The sequence below is a fragment of the Desmodus rotundus genome, chromosome 6 (genome assembly GCF_022682495.2).
Source record: "Desmodus rotundus isolate HL8 chromosome 6, HLdesRot8A.1, whole genome shotgun sequence".
Classification (NCBI taxonomy): domain Eukaryota; kingdom Metazoa; phylum Chordata; class Mammalia; order Chiroptera; family Phyllostomidae; genus Desmodus; species Desmodus rotundus.
The window spans coordinates 5,794,064-5,816,190 of NC_071392.1; the positions used below are offsets into that span (position 1 = coordinate 5,794,064).

Below are 22,127 nucleotides of genomic sequence, written 5' to 3' on the forward strand. Positions count from 1 at the left end.
TGAAGTTCATTAAGAAGTAGTAGGAACTAGAGAGTATTATGCTAAGTGAAATAAGCCAGGCGGTAAAAGACAAATACCATATGATCTCACATATAAGTGGAACCTAATCAACAAAACAAACAAGTGAGCAAAATAGAACCAGAGATGTGGAAATAAAGAACAAACTGACAGTGACCAGAAGGGAGGGTGTAGGGGCATAACAGGGTAAAGAAGGGGAAGGGTCAAGTCAAGGAACACATAAAGCACCCATGGACAAGGACAATGGGGGGGGGATGAATGTGGGAGACAGGTGGGCAGAGGATGGGAGAGCAATGGGGGAAAAATGGGGAAAGCTGTAATTGAGCAATGATAAAAAAATGTTTTCAAAAGAATAGCCCTTAAAATGAAATAAAAATAAAACCGTAACCTCACCCCAAAAAAGAAGAAGTAGCCATCCCACACAGCTTGGCAGGTACCCTGTTGCTAAGCTCGGCAAAAGATGGGCACCTTAGTTTCTAGAGAGGACAGAGGGTCTAGAAAAGATGAAGCACTGGCACAGACACCGCACTAAAAAGAGGCATTAAATGAATGTTTAGAAGCTGATCAGTAAGTCCCACCCCCTCCTCCCCCAGCCCGTGTCACAAACGCAGTTCCCAGAATGCATAACTGAGCCTCTACCCTTCAGTTTGCTCTTGGGAATTTGACGAAGCTCGAGGGACAGAACGAGGTCCCCCATCGGGTGTCCCCATTGGGTCCAGCTAAGTCACTGCTGCAGCGACCCTCAGCCCTCACTGTGCCCCAAAATCACCTGGGAAATTTAAAAATTACCCTTACCAGGGCTGGTGTAAAACCTGGGCATCTGGACTTTTACAAATTTCCCCAGTGATTTTCATACACAGCGAAAGTGTCGCTCTACAGTGAAGCCGTGGACAAGGTTCACCCTCAAGTACAAAGCTTCCCGTCAGCGTATCCGTGTCCTGCTGACTTGCAGTCCGTAGACAGTTGGGAAAGCAGTTAACATGAAAGATAGAGACCGAAGTTAGAAACAGGAAAAACGGCAATTTGGAGAAAACAGATTATGTCGGCGGAGGAAAATTTAGGGGAAACAACCCAACTATGTAATTAATGTAGTTACCAAGGCAAGATACATTGATTGCGTCCCTGAAAACAAAAACAGAATAACCTTTGAAAGGAGCCTTATGAAGACAAAAATAGGCCTAGTAATTTAAAGTATGAAATTAAAAATAAAAAGTTAATAGGATTCAGAAGATTAAAGTTGAGAAATTCTACCATACTGAGGTATCAGAAGATAATGCCTTCGTGCAAAAACGTTAAAAATAGCAAACTAAGCAGGAAGTTTTGAGATGTACAGGTAAATACAGAGAGAGTGAGCACACATCCCTGGGAGGGGGTCACCCAGGGAGGCGCACAGTGTCCTGTCTGTAAGGAGGCTCGTGGACTCTGAGCACGGAGCTGTGGCTCATTCCTACCCCTCCTTCAGGGCTGACCTCCTCACCACTTTATCTGGAGAGCACTTATTTGCCCTTCCGCGTGCCCCTTTGCCTCCTGACTTACCCCTACCAGAGTACTGGTCACCCAGGATCATTATTGCTTCTTTCCTTGTTTTCATGCCCCCAGTATGAATTTTCATACCCTCAAAGTGTACGCTTTTTAGCGTCACTGCCTAGCACAATTCCTAGTGCGGGGTAGGAGCCCCATAAATATTTGTCAGGAGAACAACTTGACACCCACTGAACCACATTTCAGGCACTGTTTTGCTGAGTCTAATTCTGGTTTCACACGGGAACGGTCACCAGATAAATTACCCGATTAAGCTCCAGGAGTGCATTGTCGCCCCATTATTCAGGCAGGCCTGCTCAAGTTTTAACCTGAAGTACAAGGTAAACAATGCCGGCGCGCTGTAAGCTGCACCGAGTAAAGGTGAAGTGCATTCCTTCTACACTAGAGCTCTGTCCCCTGGAATCTGGAATGTGGGAAGCTTCCAGAAGGGTCATGGGCTCTCCTAAAACCTAATGCAAAATTTTGTGTGCATAGGCATTTTTTGGGAAAGAGAACCCATAATTTCTATGACATTCAACTGCTCAGGGCAATAATACCTTACGGTTTACCTTTGCCATTCTTTAGAAAATCATAAACCTCTTTGTACCTTATTCTCCAGAAACCCTGGGACATAGAGATGGGAAAGTTACTGCTCTAGATTTGAACACACACACGCACACGCACACGCACACAGAGAACCCTGCTGATTCAGCTATGTCACTTTAATTAACTGGGAGTAGAACACTAAAACTAATAGAAAAATTGGCCCATATCCAAAAAAGGGTTGGGTAAATTCCACACAGAATTCTTACAAGGGTTAGACCTGTATTATTTTACATTTCCCAGAAAACAAATGTTAATGCTCAAAGTACTATATAGAGTGTCAGAAAAATAAATTCAGAGATTAAGTAGTATTTCTGATACCTGGAAAATGCTATTTAAGATCAAGTCACCTGTTTTTTGGTTACTGAAACGGAATTCAAAATGCCAAGCAATGAGGCAGGGGCTGATGTCAGAGCAAGCCTCATCTGGCACTTTTTCCGGGCACGGTTCAGGTTTGCCATGAATAAAAATGCACAGCGTTGGAATATGTGCAACAGACTCGAGTATCGTGTGGTGGAATGAGGTTAATTTTGTTGAGCTTGCCGACTTGCTTAGCCTGGCTGGAAGTGGATTCTCCGACAGGAGACAAGCAAGCGTCTGGCCCATGGGTGGCACAGAAGTCAGCCAGTTCAGCGGCGTGGCATCAAAATACGAGGCGTTTCTGAGGGAGTGAGGAGGGAAGGGCAAAGGATGTCACTCAGATTTTTCTTTTTTTAAGCATATTTTAATGATTATGCTATTACAGTTTTCCTGATTTTTTCCTCCCTCCCATGCCCCCTCCACCCTACACACCCTGCCCTGTCCTCCAGCACCACCCCCCCTTAATTCCTGTCCATGGGTCGTACACATAAGTTCTTTGGCTTCTCTGTTTCCTATACTATGCCCAACCTCTCCCTGTCTATTTTATGCCTGCCAGTTGTGCTTCTTATTCTCTGTACCTTCCCCCTCCCATTTTCCCCTCCCTCTCCTCACTGAAAACCCTCCCTGTGATCCCCATTTCTCTGGTTCTGTTCCTGTTCTAGTTGTTTGCTTAGTTATTGTTTTTGTTTTTTAGGTTCAGTTGTTGATAGTTACAAGTTCGTTGTCATCTGACTGTTCATAGTTTTTGATCTTCTTCTATTTCTTAGATAAGTTCCTTTATCATTTCATATAATAAGGGCTTGGTGATGATGAACTCCTTTAACTTTGCCTTATCTGGGAAGCACTTTATCAGCCTTTCCATTCTAAATGATAGCTTTGCTGAATAGAGTAATCTCAAAAGAAAACCTGAAGGCAAGAAGGGGCTAGAAAGAAGTATTGGAAGTCATGAAAGGCAAGGACCTACATCCAAGATTACTCTATCCAGCAAAGCTATCATTTAGAATGGAAGGGCAGATATAGTGCTTCCCAGAGAAGGTCAAGTTAAAGGAGGTCATTCAGATTTTTCAAACAATCCCAGAAAGTCATTAAATAAAACCATCCTTCTCTTCTTCTTTGGAACATTGAGTAACGTGTTTAAGAGACACTGGTTTTGCCTTGCTACAGACGGGTGCTTTGGAGTTCTCAAACAGCACCTTTCAGTCTACCTGTCTGGTTTCATTCATTTGGGACCTGACAAACCCCAGGGAAACCATAATAATACAGGAAGGGCGCAGAGCTAAAACTCAGAGGCTGAGAAGTCCGGCTGACCTCCGGAGTGGACTCCAGTCTCCTTTGTCAGTAGGCAGAAGTGCATTACTGCATGTCACCACGGAAACCCATTTTCAAAGAAAAGTGCCGTAAAAGACTTTGAATGAGGGAAACAAAAAAAACACAGAAGCGCCAGTGAGGTAAGCCATGCCTTCCTTAGCAACAGCAAAACACTGAGGGTGAAGAGAGCACTCTCAAGAACAGAGAACAGAGCACCTGGTTTTAACAAATAACACTTCCCCTGGGAAAAATTGCTTGCAGATTTAGATAAAATGTTCCCACAAATCTCGGCTCTTTCTGTCTTCTTTTGGTTAGGTGGGCAGAACTGAAGGGAGAACTTCCTAGTGGGAGGAAGTCTTACCTATCACCGAAGAACCAGTTCACGAGTCTCCTTTTCTAAGTGGTAACACACACCCCCACCCCCACACCGGCTGTCTTCACAAACTATTTATACCATTGTTATAACTAGGTCATTCTTTGCTGTGATTTCCTCTTTGTGCATCAGTCTCTCTGATGAGACTGCAAGTTCCTAAGAGGTGAAAATCAGAACTTACTCACCTTTGACACCGTAGGGGAGGAAAAATTTCCCCCACACCTAACTGAGATTCAGCGTCTGGGTCTGTGAAACAAACTGACAAAATACAGAGTAACGAGAAAAACGGCTTATTAACACAGCAGCGTGCGTGGCACAGACATGTGGACGGACTCAGTTACGGGGGGGTCAGACCTCGGGGCTTACACAGCATCTTAATAAAGAAAAGTGACAAAAAGGAAAAGGGTTTTAGGTCTTAGGGGTGGCACACTACAGGAAGGCAAAAAAAAACCGGGGGGGTGGGAATGAGGGAAGAAAAGAGCTGCTTTTAGTAAGGTTTCTTCTGTAGGTTACTGGTGCTGATAAGATTCTAGAATTATCTCTGGTGCTGTAGAATCCTCCTGCCCCACCTAGTAGCAGAGAGGGATGGAGCAGAGACGGTTTCTCAGGTTGGCTTCCTCTCCATTGGTTGTCTTCAGCTCAAAACAACCCTAGGTCAACCCTTATGTCAAAGTGGTGCATTTTGGGCTGGCATACTCTGAACCCCCTCAGCACCTGGTGCACCCTCTATTAATTGTGGAAAAACATGATGATCATATGCTATATCTTGATTGATGGGTGGTTGATAAAGCATATCGGCCATGCTTAGATCTGGTTACTTTTGAATACTACAGGACACCACCAACAGGAAGTTTAAACTGCTCAATCTCAAAGTCAATGGCTAACTCTGTGCTGGCTCTTTCACCCTAATGTATATCTCAGATTTACCTGTTGACATCAAATAGGGAAGAAGCCACAGAAATTACAATGTCAAAGGAAATAAGAACCTTAGAAAAGATTTAAACAGGCATATAAGTAGTTCAAGATAGTTGAAAATATAGATATTACAGTTTTTAATGTGAGGCCCCACTTAGAAAGTCCCAAAATATTTATTTACTCCAAGATTTACATTTTCAATTGCAATATGTAGAATGATTAAAAAATAAAACTCAAAAATTTAAGAATCTAATAGTATTGGGGGTGACCTATTGGCTATTCCTAATTTTCCTTGTGTTAGGTTAATCTAACACAAGGAAGATTTGAAAATTATAAAGTCAAGCCTTTGATTCTTTTTAGACAGTTATCTTCATCCTGAATGATTTTATCTCTTGATTTGGATTTTATTTTAGGAAGTTCAAACTCTACCCATGTTTATTCTGTACCTTCACAGGTATATTATTCCTAGAAGTGTCTGTAGCTGTTTCAGGTATGAGTTTTGCCATTGAACTGTGAGCCAACTAAGTCCACTTTGCTGTTCATAGAGAACCTGCCACTTGAGCTCCCAGCCGTGGGATGTTTGCTAACAACTCCCTGGGGGTGACACATTTACGTGCCCTGATTGTTCCGGGAGCTGTCTGTTCGGATGTGAGAAGTCACCCTCCCTACACAATGTGGACAATGTGGACTTTCTTCAAGTTGCGTCTTAACGTGAATCATGCTCCGCTTGATTTACTGATCCTCCTAAATTTCATATCCATTCATGTTATGGAGTAATTCAAGTGTGTGTTTGTTTTAATGTTAGCAGGGTGTCTATTTTTTTTCATGTAGCATCAAATTCCACGTAAACTATGGCAATTTGTGTTTCTGTGAGACCAGATTAAACAAAATATTTGGAATTGTCTTCCGAAGACATGTCTCTAGCCAGCTTGTTTTGTCTCTTCCTCCTAAACTTGTTACAGTACAAGCCAACGCGGGGTGAAAGAGGACCTAGGAACCCTTGTTCCACACCCCTTGTTCTGCTTGGTTTTATTTTACCCATTCTGTGTCAGTGTCCTTCTTGATTTAGAAGATTGCTGATAGATTTTTTACCATGGGTCATCTTATTTCATTTCTTAAATGCTTGGTAGACTTCACCAGCAAAATCACCTAGGCTGAAGTTTTCTTTATGTAGAGGTTTCTGAGAACAAATCATGTGTTTTTTTTAAATAAAAACAAAGGTATTCGGAGTTTCTTTCTGAAACTCTGTTAGTTTTGGTTAGTTGTGTTTTTGAAAGTCTGTTTCATCTAAGGTGTCCAATGTATTGGCATGCCGTTGTTCATAATGTTCTTTTATATCTTTTTGATGTCTGTGGGGCCTGCAATGATATCTCTCCTCTCTTTTGGGGAAAATAAGGTCCCAATGGTGACTTATATAACCTGCCAGCTCAAGACCTCATGGCTGGCTGCTAACCCTTACTTTGAAACGCACTGTGTATTTTACCTGAAATAGCTCACAAACTTTTGTTTGACAAATGATAGAATCTCACTGGGATGAAAAATGATATCCCCGGCTGGAACAATTCAGTAGTGTTATCAAAAATGCTTGGGGATATTTCAGACCTAGAATGGAATGATTAAAGATCAAAGCTGCTACAAGTTGCGTGGTTTTAAAGATTCCTTTCACAGTAACCCTCTGGTGTCGCTCCATGGCCTTCGGGATTCCGGTGCCATCAGGCTGGGGTCAGCCGATGGCCACCATCATCAGTTTCTTCGCTCCCTGTCCAAGCATCCCGTCCAGAGTGTCCCCTTGAATCTGGGCTGGCTTTCGTCATTTGTTTGTAAGAGAAATGTGGCAGAAGTGATGTGCTAGGACTTCCAAAACCAGATCATAGAAAGTTTTGCAGCCACTGCCAGCGCACCTTGAGCGCTCGGTCTACGGAAGGAACCTCAGGCGGTGCGGGCAGTCCGCCTTCCCTGAGCGCGCCACGTGCTAGTCTGAGCTGCTTGGTGCTCCAGTCCCTAGTCTGCTCCGGCAGCCCAGCCACACACCCTCCGCAGCACCGGGCACGGAAGTGGGGCCATCGTGAGCCCTCGGGATCAGCCCATCTGCCAGCGGAACGTTGCTAAGTGACCTCAGTAAACACCGGATGGGACAGAGGACGTTATGCCACGCCCATACGCCCCACAGATGAAACTTCAGTAAAATAACGTGCTTGTTGGTTTACACTACTACGTTGTGCGATTATTACACAGAGGATAACCACAAGCAAGGCTCTTATGTAAAAGAAGGCAAACATCCCCACCAGCTGGCCTTATAAAGACATCTGTGATTTCCAAATTAGTGTAGCCAGAACCTGGGAAAATGCCACCATGCGAACTAAGTAGCATGTCCTCGGCAGCCTTGTTCCCCACAGTGCTGGGATGGGAAGGGCGTTTCTAAAAAGTGTAGAAGGCCTTGCCAGCACAGTCACTCCGATGCAGGATTTCTGACTTTTCCTGGTCTTCCCCCCGTGAAGACTTGTTCTTATGTTCGGGATCTATAACGAACAGGACCTTCTGGTCACTGGATGTCGTCCTGGAGAGAAAATAAAAACACCTCCGTGCATCAGGAAATACCTGAGCCGTGAGGTTTCAGCTGGTACCCACTCTGGGCTAGCTTGGATTCCAGAATGCCCTGAAACAAATCTCTGTGAGAGAATGCATCTGTGATCAGGGTTCACTTCCTCAGAGGATGAACAACTACTGGAGTGTTACAAGTATTTGTGTTGGATGCACATGGAGCTTCTTGCAACTTGAAGGTTACTCTGTGCTTTGCAGCTGCTTTAGCCGAGGGGACGATAAGCAACGCAACAAAGGTGAACGTATGAACTAAAATGACTGCTAAATTTAATCAAATCCCTGGTGCTTATTAAACAACGTCCCGGGTCATAAATCACTTGTAGCAAGAGCCTAGTATCTAATCTGGCTTGGTGAGAACTTAATTGAAAAGTGTATATAGAGTAATTGGAAGTGTCTATTGTGAGTTTTTAATCTTCCTTTTCATTTTTTAAAGAAGAATAATTGTGTAGCCATAGAAAACACAGTCAGTATTTAAAGTCATTGGTTCATTCTGTGCTCAAGTAAGAATCATTCTCATTAAACACCAAAATAATGTAGAGAAATAGTTGCCATTAAAAAATCATGTCCTTGGGGCATATTACAATCTTTATAAGCCTCAAATGGATGCCCTGCTTCCGTAAAGCATTAAAGTGGTCGTATCGAAACCATTCAGATCATGAAGTCAATAAAGAGATGCATGCCCGCTGAAAGGACACCGAGTTGATGACTTGTCTCCCAGCCTTGTTTTTAGCTCAGAAGGGCACTTTTTAAAGTACTTTTCACCCTGGCTGGTGTGGCTCAGTGGACTGAGCACCGGCCTGTGAACCGCAGGGTAGCGGGTTTGATTCCCAGTCAGGGCACATGTCTGGCTTGCGGGCCAGGTCCCCAGTAGGGGGCGTGGGAGAGGCAACCACACTTTGATCTTTCTCTCCCTCTTTCTCCCCCACTTCCTCTCTAAAAATAAAATAAAATCTTTTAAAAAATACTTTTCTATGGCCTTAACAAAGATCATTAACCACAGGGCACACAGTTTAAAGAAAATGGCTTGTAAACACTAAATTATATCCCTCCTAAAGCTCCGTGGCTACCAGTGTTCATAACAATCACCATTTAGAAAGTGCTCCCTTCACAAAGGCCCATGTCAGTAGTAGAGCAGCTTGCATTCAGCAACCAGGGTTGGGGAATGAGTAGAAAAGCTATCTAATTACTGAAGTCAGTAAAATACAGAGATATTTTTCTTGTTGAGCAGACCAAGTTGTTTTATGGCTTACAAGTGCATTGTAAATGCCATAACAAAATATTTGTTATTTTTTTTATGTATCAAAAGGTACACTGTGGATTATTCTTCCACTTGTGGAAGCTCTAGTTCCCTCCCATACCCTGGAGGAGTCATTCATTCATTCATTCTTTTCTCAACAAGTAGTTAGTGAGCATGTATTGCTAAAACCTATTCTGTATTCTCAGCTCAGGCATTAAACCAACCAGAAAAAAAAAAAAAAATCCCTGCCCTTTTGAGACTACATTCAATTTGAAGAGGGAAAGTTGATTTTAAAACTTCAAATCAACATAGTATATAATGCCACAGCATAAGACACGGTGTGAAGAGCTATACCGAAGGTGCGGAACGGAGCGTAATAGGAACACAGTTTTCAACGGGACGATCAGCAAAAGGGTGATAACTTGGAGAAAACTCCTGCGGAGGACAAACTACAGAAACACTGTGTCAAGTTCACGGAAGACAAGCAAAGACTGAAAGACGATGTCAGAATGACGGAGACTAAAGAAACATGACAAGTAAATGAAGTCCGTGGTTTAGATGGTAGGTGTGGACTGATGTTAATTTCCTGAGCTGTATAATGACCGGAGAAATGGTACTTGTTGGTGGGAAACTCACACTGAGATATTAGGAAGTCATGGGCATTAGGTCAACAACTCACCCTGGAAAGGCTCAGGAAAAACATAACATTTGTGTTCTATTTGTAATGTTTATGAAAGCTTGACGTTATTAAAAAACCACCAACACCAATATTTTCACATTAGCAATCCCAATACGTAATCCTCACAGACACTTCCTTCTCCTTGGCACCCAACAAGCACCATGAATTTATCCTCGAGGCAAAGAGGATAAATCTTGCCTTTTTTTTTCTGACACAGGTTTTAACAGTCATAAGTCATCTATCAGCCCTGGCTGGTGTAGCTCAGTGGATTAAGCACCAGCCTGTGAACCAAAAGGTCACCAGTTTGATTCCCAGTCACAGCACATGCCTGGGTTGCAGGCCAGGTCCTCAGTGGGGAGCACATGAGAGGCAACCACACATTGATTTTTCTCTCCCTCTCCTTCTCCCTCCCTGTGGGGGAGCTTTGTCCAGCAGGGCTCCCCTGGCTGTCACAGATGAGAGTAAGTCTACCAAGATGTGATCTGCTTGGGGAGGAAAGGTGGCCAATTTCTCAAAGGAGAAGGGCCCTAAGCCTGTTCCTCAAAGGGCTTTTATTGGGTTTAATTTGCATAGGAATACAGGGCATACAAGTAAAGCTTATCAATCATTGTCAATCAGTAATGATCAAACAACAGATAACATTCAAAGAACTATGAGGGCTTATTCTGAGTCAGGGTCAGATAGATAGAGTGACATCAAAAGGCCATAAAACTTTGGGAAACAAACTCATTTCATGCTTGGACCCTTAACATTTAAATTGAGGGCATTCTTAGCAAAGCAGGTTTCACAGGATTTTATGCATTCTTCCTTAGGCCTGACAGCCCCCAGGAATCACCTATTCCAGCACAGGGCCGCAACCACCTCCAGCATGGTTTCAGGCTTAAATCAGGTTGGGGAAGTAAGGCAGCCAAGAGATTAAGAGACTTTTTACAGATAGAATGAGGACTTGGGCTATGATAAAGCCGAGGGGCGGGGGTCCATCACCCCTTTTCTAGAGTCCCCTAAGTCCTTCCCTGAGGGCCCCTTCATGACCATGCTTGTCTTAGGTCGTCTCTCTCTTGAGAAATCTTACCCATCATTGGCTAACCGGTCATATGCCCAGGGCCAAGCAGGGTGAAGTAAAGGGGGCACAGGCTGCGCCCCTGCTGGGGGGATAAGCTCTGTCTCCCTTATCGGCTTATGGTCTCAAGGCCTTTGTACTCAGCCTTAGCCGTGGGGGGTTAGATCTAAAAATAGATAAATAAAATCTTACAAAGAAACCAAACTCGTCACTTCCTAATTAAAATAAATAAATAAATATCTCTGTATCATCGCACTATCTACAAGTCAGAAGGGTAGAAGTTTCTGAGTGCCAACCAAAGGCTGATGCTGAGGGGGAGGCCTACGAGAGGAACTGGCTTGCTGGGCTCACTCCAGCCTTTTCAAGATTTCAAAAGTGGGCAATCCCGAAACCTTGTCTTAAAGGCATTCAAATGTTGTACTAATTGGCAAGCATTAAAAAAATAAATAAATAAGTCAGCTAATACCAATTTGTAAGAATTAACTTCATTTGGGTTCAAAAATTAGTTGCAGTGAACTACTATTGAAATAAAGCACACAAATCCCTAAATATGAGAAAAACCAAAAAAAATTACTTTCAGAATTGTTTTTGCTCAGATAGCTAAAGAAATACATTTTAATAATATCTCAGTTGACTTGCCACAGAAAAACAGTTGCTATGAAGCCTTTTAAGAAAGAAAAAACAAAACAGTGTCTAGTGCAGAGTTCTGAGGACCCTGAAAGCCTACTGTTCTTACTGCATTTTCCTTTCTTTTCTCCCCTGAACATTTTTTTAAAAATATATTAAACTTAAAACTCTAAGAAGCTTGGAGAAGCAGATGCAACTTGTGACTCTGGGCTGCCATCTAGTGCCCAAACAGAGGACGCATTTGCCTTTTGATCCATTTTGTCAACTTTGTAGTGAGAATATTTTCAATATGACAGAAGCAGCCGCTACTAGTATAGTTAGAATATTTTTAAAATAAAAATTAGCTCTATTGAAGGTGTACAACCTGCTGATGAGACATACCTAGTGAAAAGATTACTACAGTCAAGCTAATAAGCATTATTTCCTCACAGTTACCGTTTTTTGTGTGCACCTGAAGTCTACTCTTTTAGGTATTTCCAGTGTTTATACAGAAGTAAGTATGGTCTGTAAAGAAGACCTCTAAACTGATTCATCTGACATCACTATAACTTTGTAGCTGTTAGCCAACACTTCCCCATCCCCCACCTTCCCAGCCCCTCCTAACCTCACTGTTCCACTCTCTGCTTCTAGAACTTCGGTTTTTTTAAGATTACACAAATCATATATAGCTATGTGTTTGTGGGTAGGTAGGTAGGTAGGTAGGTAGGTAGGTAGATAGGTAGACAGATAGACCGACCTAAATGCCCATCAATGGATAAAGAAGACAGGATAGAGAGAGGTTGTTTCCATATCTGGCCTACTGGGGATGAGGTTGTAAAATGCATGGAAGTGCAGATATCTCTTCAAGATCTTGCTTTCCATTTCTCTGGGTAAATACTCAGAAATTGGGCGGCTAGGTCATCTGATGGTTCTATTTTAAACCTTGTTTGAGGAAACTGCACAGTGATTGCACCAACTCACATTCCCACCAACAGTGCACAGAGGTTCCCCTTTCTCCACGTCCTCGCCAGCACCACGCTTCTTGTCGCTCACGTAGTAGTCATTCTGACAGGTGTGAGGTGCTACGTCCTTGTGGTTTTGGTTGGCATTTCCGGGATGATTAGTGTTGTTGAGCATCTTTCCATGTACCTGTCGGCCATGGGTATGTCCTCTTTGGAAAAAAATGCCTGCTCAGTTTCTACCCATTTTTTCATGGGATTGTTTGTGGGTTTTTATGCTATTGAATAGTGGGCGTTCTCTATATATTTTGGATATTTACCACTGACCAGATATATGATGTGCAAATATTTTCTCCCACTTGGTAGGTCGCCATTCAGTTTGTTGATGGTCTCCTTTACTGTTTAGTTTGATGCTGCTTCACTTGCTTTTTTTTGCTCTTGTTACCTATGATTTGGTATCAAAGCCAAATGATTTGGTATCCAATCATTGCTAAGACGCGTGTGAAGGAGTTTAGTACAAGTTTTCTCCTAGGAGTTTTATGGTTTCAGATTTTAAATTAATAACTGTAATTCATTTTCTGTTGGATTTACTATTTATTTATTTATTTATTTATTTATTTATTTATTTATTATCACAATGGGAGTTTTCTTGTTCCTACCAGCCCCAATAAGTATGAGTCTTTGGTTTATGACTCATTTATTAGAAGTTAATTGGACAAAATCTACCCAGTCTAAGAAATGACAGCTTCACCAAAGCTCACCTCACTGACTTCACAGTCAAGAGCTGGTGACCGAGAATGGATTAGCCCACTGCTCTCCTTCAGAAGAACTGCCGTATTAACCTAGGATATATAGAGAGGGTTTACAGTTTTCAGGGTGGCCCCATCTAGGAAGATTTGGGAAGGACTGGGGGATTTTCAGCCCTTCCTGAATCATTCCACAAAGATCATTTGGCCTACAAGTAAAATAGTCTGTTTCTCTCTAATTTATTGTATATGAGGTCAAGGAAGAAAGCTGAGGAATTCAATGACTCTTTCAGAGGAAAATTAAGAAATGAACAAAGGCGAAATCGAGTTCCATGTAATGGATGTCGGAAGCAATCATGCTGCCCGGGCCTCCAAAATCGTCACTACCCATGGGCTGGGTTCAAAAGCTGGTGGATGTTGACCATGAGCCAATCTGAGAGTCGTGAGGCTCAAGGAAATACCATCATCTTATCAAAAAGGGAAACACACACCTGTATTTTCTTCACACTTCCCTGAAGTTTGCACTCACTCTTTTAATCGCTTCAGAAACAACGGAAATCATTTCGAATTGAACCAAGCTGAGGTTAAATATTCTCCAAATATAGAATTATTATTTTTCTGTTTATGATTTCGTAAGTGTAAATCTCCCTTTTAAAACTGATTGGTGGTAGCTCAGTGGTTCTTAACTCTTGCAGAGCCAATGTCTTACCCTTTATGGCAAATATGCGGTAATACTTTCACTGTTCTAAAATAAACTTCACAGATAATATAACCCTCCTAAACTATTATAGACATGGTGTCCTAACTGTAATATATATAACAAAAGTTCTTTGTAATAAAATAACATGCACTTCAGTGTGTGAATGCCCCGTCTTTACAAAGGAGACAAAGGAGGCAGTCTGGTGTTGGCACCTGCATTTCACACCTACCGGAGTACAACACCTACGAGTTCAGTCCAACAGCATGTCATGTTGTTTTTAATGCCACAGACGGTGTTGCCATTGATACTGTGATTTTCCGAGGAAGTGAACAACTCTTGGTAAACAGCATTACATCTTTCCACATGGTAGCTGCATTTTGGGGAAATTCAAACTATTAAAACCATACCAAGCATATACTATTTGTTTATGAAAACAGATTAAAATCTAACTGCTCTGATTATTATGAGCATATGTTTTACTTCATGAAAGTCTGAAGAACATTCAAATACGGACCAAGACCTGGGAATTCTCCATTGTGCAAACGGTTGCGTGTGAGGCAGGATGTCCTGTCTCTGGTCCCAGCCACCAAACACCAGCAAGTGCCCTCTCAGAATTGTAATATCCAAAAGCGACCTGAGAGTCACAGTCACCCCCACTCCTGCATGAGATGTATCTTCATAGCAATTAGAGACAAAGCATAGGCAACTTGAAAACTTTAGTTTATTCTGTAAATATTATTGAATAAGATATATTAGAGGATATGCCCGTTCTTTATTTGGGGTAACATTTCTTACAGGTCCACAGAAATAGGTCCTCCATTATAATATATAATAATACACAGAAAAGCATAATCGTCTGACCTCAACATATTTAAAATCTGGAAGGGATTATAATACAATCTATAAGCTAACAGATATTATGACACATAACAGATAGTAAGACACATATGCAAAAAGAGAAACTTGATGTAATTCCCATACAATTGTTTCTTTTTTTTTTTTTCAAAATTGTATACTTGGTTCTGGTGTACAGCATAGGGGTTAAACAATCACATACTTTACAGAGTGTTCCCTTCGGTATTTTCAGCGCCCGCCTGGCACCTCACGCAGTTACCACAATGCTACTGACTGTTCCATGTGCTGTGCTTTACATCCCCGTGACCCCTTTGTAACTTCTTCCTCCCTCACCTTTTCTCACCCATTTCCCCAACCCCTCTCGTCTGGCAACCTTCATTTTGTTCACTGTTATCTGTGAGTCTGTTTCTCTTTTATCTATTTTGTGCTTTATATTCCACATATAAATGAAATCATATGGTATCTGATTGACTGATTTCACTTAACCTAATATCCTCTAGTTTCATCCACATTGTTGCAAATGGTAAAATTTCCTTCCTTTTCATAGCCGAGTAATAATCCACTGGACACATGTACCACATCTTTAGTCAATCATCTATTGGTGGGCACTTGGGTTGCTTCCAAGTCTTGACTATTGTAAATAATGCCTCACTGCACATAAGGGTGCATGTCTCCTTCTGAATTAGTGTTTAGGATGTCTTAGATGTCTTTGGATATATTCCCAGAAGTGGAGTTGCTGGGTCACAAGGTAATTTCTATTTTTTAATTCTTTGAGGACCCTCCCACAGTGGCTGCCCCAGTCTGCGTTCCCAGCAACAGCGCACAAGGGCTCCCTTTTCTCCACATCCTCACCAGCACTTGTTTGTTGATTTATTGACAAGAGCCATTCTGAAAGGTGTGGGGCAATATGGCATTGTTTGAATTTCTCTGATAATTAGTGACCTTGAGCATCTTTTTATGTGTCTGCTGGCCATCTGTGTGTCCTCTTTGAAGAAATCTCTATTCACGTCCTCTGTCCATTTTGTATTGAATTTTTACATTAAGTTGTAGGAGTTCTTTATAAATTTTGGATATTAACCCCTTACCAGATGTATCATTGGCAAATATATTCTCCCATCCAGTACATGATTTTCATTTTGTTGATGGTTTTCTTTGCCATGCAAAACCTTTTTGGTTTGAGGTAGTCCCATTTGTTTATTTTTTCTTTTGTTTCCCTTCCCCAAGGAGATACTGGAGAAAGAACAAGGTCAGAGAGTTTATGGCCTATGTTTTCTTCTAGAAGTTTTATGATTTCAGATCTTACATTTCAGTCTTTAACCTGTTGTTTTATTCTTATACATGGTATTAAAAAGGTAGTCTATTTCATTTTTTTTTGCATCTGTCCAATTTTCCCTGCATCATTTATTGAAGAGACCGTCTTTACCCCATCATGCACTCTTGCCCCCTTTGTCATACATTAATTGACCATATAGGCACGGGTTTACTTATGGCTCTCTATTCTGATCCATTGGCCTATGTGTTTTTCATAAATAATTTTAGAAGTTTTAAAATATTTCACTATAACAACCTTCTTACAAATTTTATGAGTGTTAAGTTTTCTTAAAATTTTTATGGGTCTTAGATATTTTCTTACAAATATCATGGGACAAAATAAGAAAGAAAAAACTAAGAAAAATGGGAAAAGAATGCAAATAAGAAGTTACAAATATATATATAATATATACATGTATACATGTGTGTGTGTATATATATATATATATACATATAACTTGAAAAAGAGAAAAGAATACATAAAAGAAAATTTAAAACAGGCAAAAATTTTGAGACAAGTTAAATGCAGTATGTTGCTGCCTTTTCTTCCTCCAAATTAATTTCCATGACTCAGTAAGAAGTTACTGATCAAAATCAGTGATCAAAGAAACTCACGGGGGCATTTCTTGTTCATCTGTTGCATTTATGGGTCCACATAGTATAACAAATGAAGAAAAATCTTTAAATCATGGACATTTATCTCTCTCTCAAAAAAAGTTCACTTATTTCTTCTATTCCTACCAAGAATTGCTTCGGGTTTTCTGAAGCATTAAATACGAAACTGGATCATTTCCTTACGAAATTTCAAGATTATGAAACTTGGAGGGAAATAGTAGAAATATGGGCAGGAGGGAAGAAAACCCACAAGCTAATGTAGTAACTTAGCATCCTAATCTTATCATAGTCCCATGATTTTCTACATATTTCTCAAAAGTTCTCTTTTAAAGAATATGGTTTTCATTTATTTAAAGACATATGACTTTAAGGGTTGAAGAGAAAGATTAAAGATTACAGTATAGCTTTCTGTCTCCAAGGAAAATGTAAATTAACTTTGTACCATGACCTCTAGAAATTCTTCAAAACAGAAAAGGAAAAAATAAATTAATCACTTCCCTTGGGAACTCATTTTAATGCCTAGTAGCACATGAGTCAGGAATATTCTCTCAGTTACACTCTCACCATTATTTAGATATATTTAGTAAGTTTATAAATGGTTTTTGAAAATGCTGAGGGAGTTGATCCAAGTCCTTAAACTTGACCTTCCATAAGATAACCCTAGATAGCCTCCTTAGAGTAGAAGGCCAGGAGTTCTGTTTCTCTTGCTTTCTAGATAAGTGACTTCCTACCAGAGTTATGATAATCTAGAAACTTTCTTACTGGCCTCCCACTTATCTGGGTTTTTGTCAGCGTGTGAGTAGAATGGACATCTTATCTACTTAGCACAGTGAGGTTTGTGCTTTCAAGCTGGATCATAGCCCGAATCAGTTTACCTCCGGTTTTATGTGGAATGTAAAGAACCAACTGCGGGACTTAAGAAACACCATGTTTCTGACTCTGGAAACAAAAATAAACTAGTGAAATTCAGAAACCATTAGACCCCTGGCGCCTGGACGGGCCAAGTAGACACGGTGTGTTGAAAAATAACGTAGTATTGTAACTAGTATTACTAGTCTTTGCATGGGCATCAGTTATTGCAACTAGTATTACTAGTCTTTGCATGGGTATCAGTTAGAGGTGGTAGGGACTCAATAAGGATGCTCTGGCATTTTACAGTCCTTTTGTTTGGCTGCCTCAAGACATGGTTTTAATCAAGTAGTAGAATTGCCCTCTTACCTCCCACTACCCATTTTCACTCCCAATACAAAAGAAGTAAACCTGAATACTGTGTTTGGTGGCTAACGACACAAAAGGCAATTCCACAGGTCAATTATCTTTTGCTTAAACCAGTGGCTTCCCCCAAGAACAAAGAGCAGCAAATCAAAGCAGCTAATGGCCGTTACACTCAGGAAGATCTCATTATAAAACGCCACATCGTTGTTACAGGCATCCGAGCGCACCACGGTGTACAAGTAATAGATCCTAAATAACTGGTAGGGAAGGAAGCAAATGACGATGACCCCTATAAAAAACAGGTTTTTCAGTTGGGCCCAGAACTCCTGGTGGGACAGTAAGGAGTGGCGCAGCCTCCGCACCATCGATATGAGGAGGAAGATCTGGAACACCAACAGAATCACCGTGACGGCTATGACAATGGTGACGATCAAATAGTTGATGATCTGCACGTATGTATTAGCAAGCTCTTTTTGGAAGTTAAAACACTGGTCTTTGTCATACATCTGAGCACTCCCGTACTGAGAGACAATCAGGGGCACCACGATGACAATCACCAGCAGCCACAGGCCCGCGCTGGCGGCCACAGCGTGCAGTTTTCTGTAGAACTCCACCTTGTCCTTGTGCTTGAAGAACATGAGGTACCTGATGGCCAGGATCACCACGTAGAACAGGAACGTGAGGTACATGTGGACGTGCAGCATGGCGCTCACGAATTTACAGAAGGGCAGCCCAAACGTCCACCTCCGCCGGATGAGGTAGGTCAGGCGGAAAGGCACGGTCAGCAGGAAGACGCTGTGGACCACCACCAGGTTAACGACGGCCATGGTGGTCACAGACCGGGTGTTCATTTTCACCAGCAGGAACAAAATGGAGATGACGCCCGCCAGTCCCCCAGTGAGCACCGTGAAGTAGAGCATGGTTAAGTGGGGCGTCTGCGTAGGGCTGCAGGAGGAGTTATTGTGAGCGCTCATGCTTCAGAAGTCACCTGGAAGAGACAGGGCACCGGAGTAACTGACAAACTGCCAGAGCTTCTTGTACACGCCTCCCCAGTACCAGCAATGTGTGATTTGGTCATTTGTCTGTGCAGATGACGTAAACTTTGTGTGCCTTCAGAAGGAAGACTATGTCGTATGCATGTCTATATACTCTGGGCCGAAACCACAGTAAGTCATTGATTCTTAATCTTGAATAGGTTAAAGACCCCATGCAGAGGTGCCCAGGGAGATATATACATATATATGGACTTATTCAAGACGGTTCGCAGAAAACTGGACTGCAGACCACCTGACACCGATGCGTGGGTACCAGCTCTGCAGGCACCACTGGGGAAAAAAATCATAAGATGATGTGAATCCACTGGGTACAAAAAATATGTTTTCCTTTTAAGTGTGATTCTAATTGTCTAATTCCTCCCAACTCACCAGCAAATGATCCAGTAAAATTTATACTTAATTTGTTTAAGATACTGATTAGTTGGGGGGGAAAAACGTGGCTAAGTCAAGGCTGCAGAAAGCAAGAGGAGGCATATCTGGACTTCTCACCGTAGTTACGATACTGCCTACCATTATAGCCTTGGCTCGGCCTCTTTGCATGAGCCCCACTGAAAACAGCATGCTTCCCAATTTTCCCATCCCCCAGCCTCAAATCCACAAAACAAATTCTTTTTCCTCAGGACCATGGAATATTCTTTCTCTAAATAGTCTTAGTACCTTCTAACTCATTATCTACACTCTAATTTGTTATTTACTAAATGAAAAAATTGGTAATCTTTTAATTTCTTTTGATTACACTAATTGAGTCATTTCATCTTCTAATTTAAATTCCTTTTTTTTTTTTTTTTAAAGAAAAGGATGAAAATCCTTACAAGTTTAGAATGTTCTGCATTATGGCAAAATCTGATTGCTTGAGACCTGATTCAAGAAGTTATGTGGAGGTGACATGGACAGGGCTTGGTGGACTGGATGTGGGGAAACGAGGGGAAAGAAGTGTCTCAATTACGCCCAGATTTCTGACTTGAACAATTGTGTGATTACAGGTCTGTTTACTGACACCAGCGAAACTGAGGGTCACAGTTAAGAAAGAACAGTAGTTACAGTATGCACTTAGTACCTGACCTTTGTAACACATTGGCAATTATTCTTATGCACTTCTTGAATATCTCTTTATACAATCAAAATTACCCAACAATTAAAATGAACCATCTGATAACATGCAATACCAATGAATGGCAAAAGCATCTTACTAAACCATGTATTCTCAATATCGCCCCCAAGTGGTCAAAAGTTTGTTCTTGAGGTGTGACAAATTTTACTTTTTATGTATAAAACACACATATATACATACACCATGTAAACAGACATACAGCCTATCAGTGGTATTAGAATTTCATAGGGAAGCAAGAGACAGTTAGGAAAAAGATTACTAAAAAAGGCTGACCATAAATTCTCAACTATGCTTCTCCTTCCACAAGAGACTGACCAGGGCAGAATTAATGAAGCTTTTACAATTAATGTAAATGTTGTTATCTCTTTGATCTTATCTCCCACAACTCTCCCTTTCATTGGCATATTCCAACAAAACATAATTAACTCTTTGCTTTCCCTCAAATATCCGTGGTGGGCTCCCACCTCAGGGCCTTTGCACAGGAAGTCTCCCCTTCAGGAGTGTCCTTCAGCTCCTTCACATCTGTGGCTAAAGGTCATGTCAGTCATTCCTTGCCTGGCCTGCTTATCTACAGCACCCACCCTGAGTCACTTCCTCCCAGCGCACCCCGTCCTCTCAGCACTTCCCATTACTCTCCACAGCATTCACCATGGATACACCGCAGGCGGTCCTCCCTGTCTGTGTGTCTCCTTGCCCCTTCCACTGGGACTCAAGCTCCTAAAGGACAAGGGACTCTGTTTTGCTCGTCTTTTTACTTTGAATACCTGAAACAGTGCTTTGCACTTAATAGCTTCTTAATAAATAATTGTTGCATGAACGAAAGCAAACATCCTTAAAGTTCTCCTAGAGAGAAAACCAAACAGATTATCTATAAAAGAATTAGGAATAAGTTAGCATCAGACTTTTGGCATTTGAATGCCGGGGAAAAGATCTTAATGGTTTTGAAAGACGATTTTGAATTTAGAATTCTATTTTCAACCAAACTAGCTTTCCAGAGGGAGACAAGAAGAAAGTCATTTTCTGACATATGAGTACACAGGAGGTTGTTCTCTCTCAGGTCCTCCACGAATTATCGGTGTGCATTCTGGAAAAATGAAAAAGGATATATGGGGTACCAAAGATAGAGTGGCAAACCGAAATACAAGTGAAACAGAATTAAATGAGCTCACAAGAATACAATACCCAATGGGTTTAACAAACATAAACAGAGAATTTGGATGTTAAGATTTTCATCTCATTGGGGAGATACTGTTTAACTGTAGAGTAACAAAAAAATATGATTTTAAACTCTTGATGAACATTCAAGAATGGTAACTGGGTGAATAGGAGCTTGTCTTGGTTACAAATGATAAGAAGGAAAAAGGAAATACAGAAAGCCCAGTGAATCAAGCAAAGGTAGGAAGGGAAACAAATAAAAAGAAACAAGAAAACATGGTAAATAGACAAATTTGAAAGGGAAGCAGAAAATCCAGACATATCTGAAATCATAATCAACATAAACTATTTGTTTTGTTCATCCATGTACAAACAAGAGAAATTGTACACAACTCTGTGAATATACTAAAAATGATTGAATATATGCTATAAAACAGCAAATGTTACGGTATGTGGATTATATCTCAATAAAACCAATATTTAAATAGTGGGAAAGGAAAAAACTCTCTGAACTGAGCTTCTGATGATGAGGAAGAAGAGAGAGAACCGTTAGGTAAAAGTGAAGGATTAAGACAGAGGGTAATCAGTGGGGCCAAGTGCTGCATTCACGCTGGGAGCAGAGTAGTGAAGTATGACTCACAGCCACTGGTCAGCCGACTGGCCATTGTGCCTGTTGCTGGGAGCTCTGGGTGACCTAGCCAGACTCGGGATAAAAGTCCTGTCCCGCTGACCCTGTTCTTCATTCCTCTCTGCTTCCCACTCCATCCCTGGATTCACTTCCTCCTGCTGTGCACGGAACAGACAGATCTGCAGGCAAATGCCCCCTCCTGGCCATCCCACTTGAGAGACCAGCCATAGCCCCGTCATTTTCTCCATAGAACTTACCAGCCTCATCTCACTTCCCCACCCCCTCCAGATTCACCCTTCCCCCCAGAAATGAAGGCCACAAAAGCTGTCTAACCCACCGCTGCATCCCCAGGGCCAGCGGAGCACCTGTGCCGGGGTCAGAAGGCAGAATCACAGAACTTTACCCTTAGAGGGAAGCCTAGAGATCGTTGGGTCCGACATGCCATTTCCACTAGGAAGACGCTGCCCCCTCCCCCACGCAAGCACCTTCACCAAGT

The 22,127-nt window shown here is 41.6% G+C and overlaps 1 protein-coding gene across 2 annotated transcripts in view; it reads right to left on the minus strand.

The window, feature by feature from the left end:
• Positions 1-14,393: 14,393 nt before the first annotated feature.
• The window catches only part of GPR141 (G protein-coupled receptor 141), a 32,008-nt gene continuing 24,274 nt past the window's right edge, over positions 14,394-22,127 (minus strand). For both annotated transcript variants that reach the window (XM_045197285.2, XM_045197284.2), the window contains exon 2: positions 14,394-18,670. In XM_045197285.2, the coding sequence (XP_045053220.1) occupies positions 17,748-18,656 (909 nt within the window). In that variant the 5' untranslated portion in view covers positions 18,657-18,670 and the 3' untranslated portion in view covers positions 14,394-17,747. The remainder of the gene's footprint in view (positions 18,671-22,127) is intronic.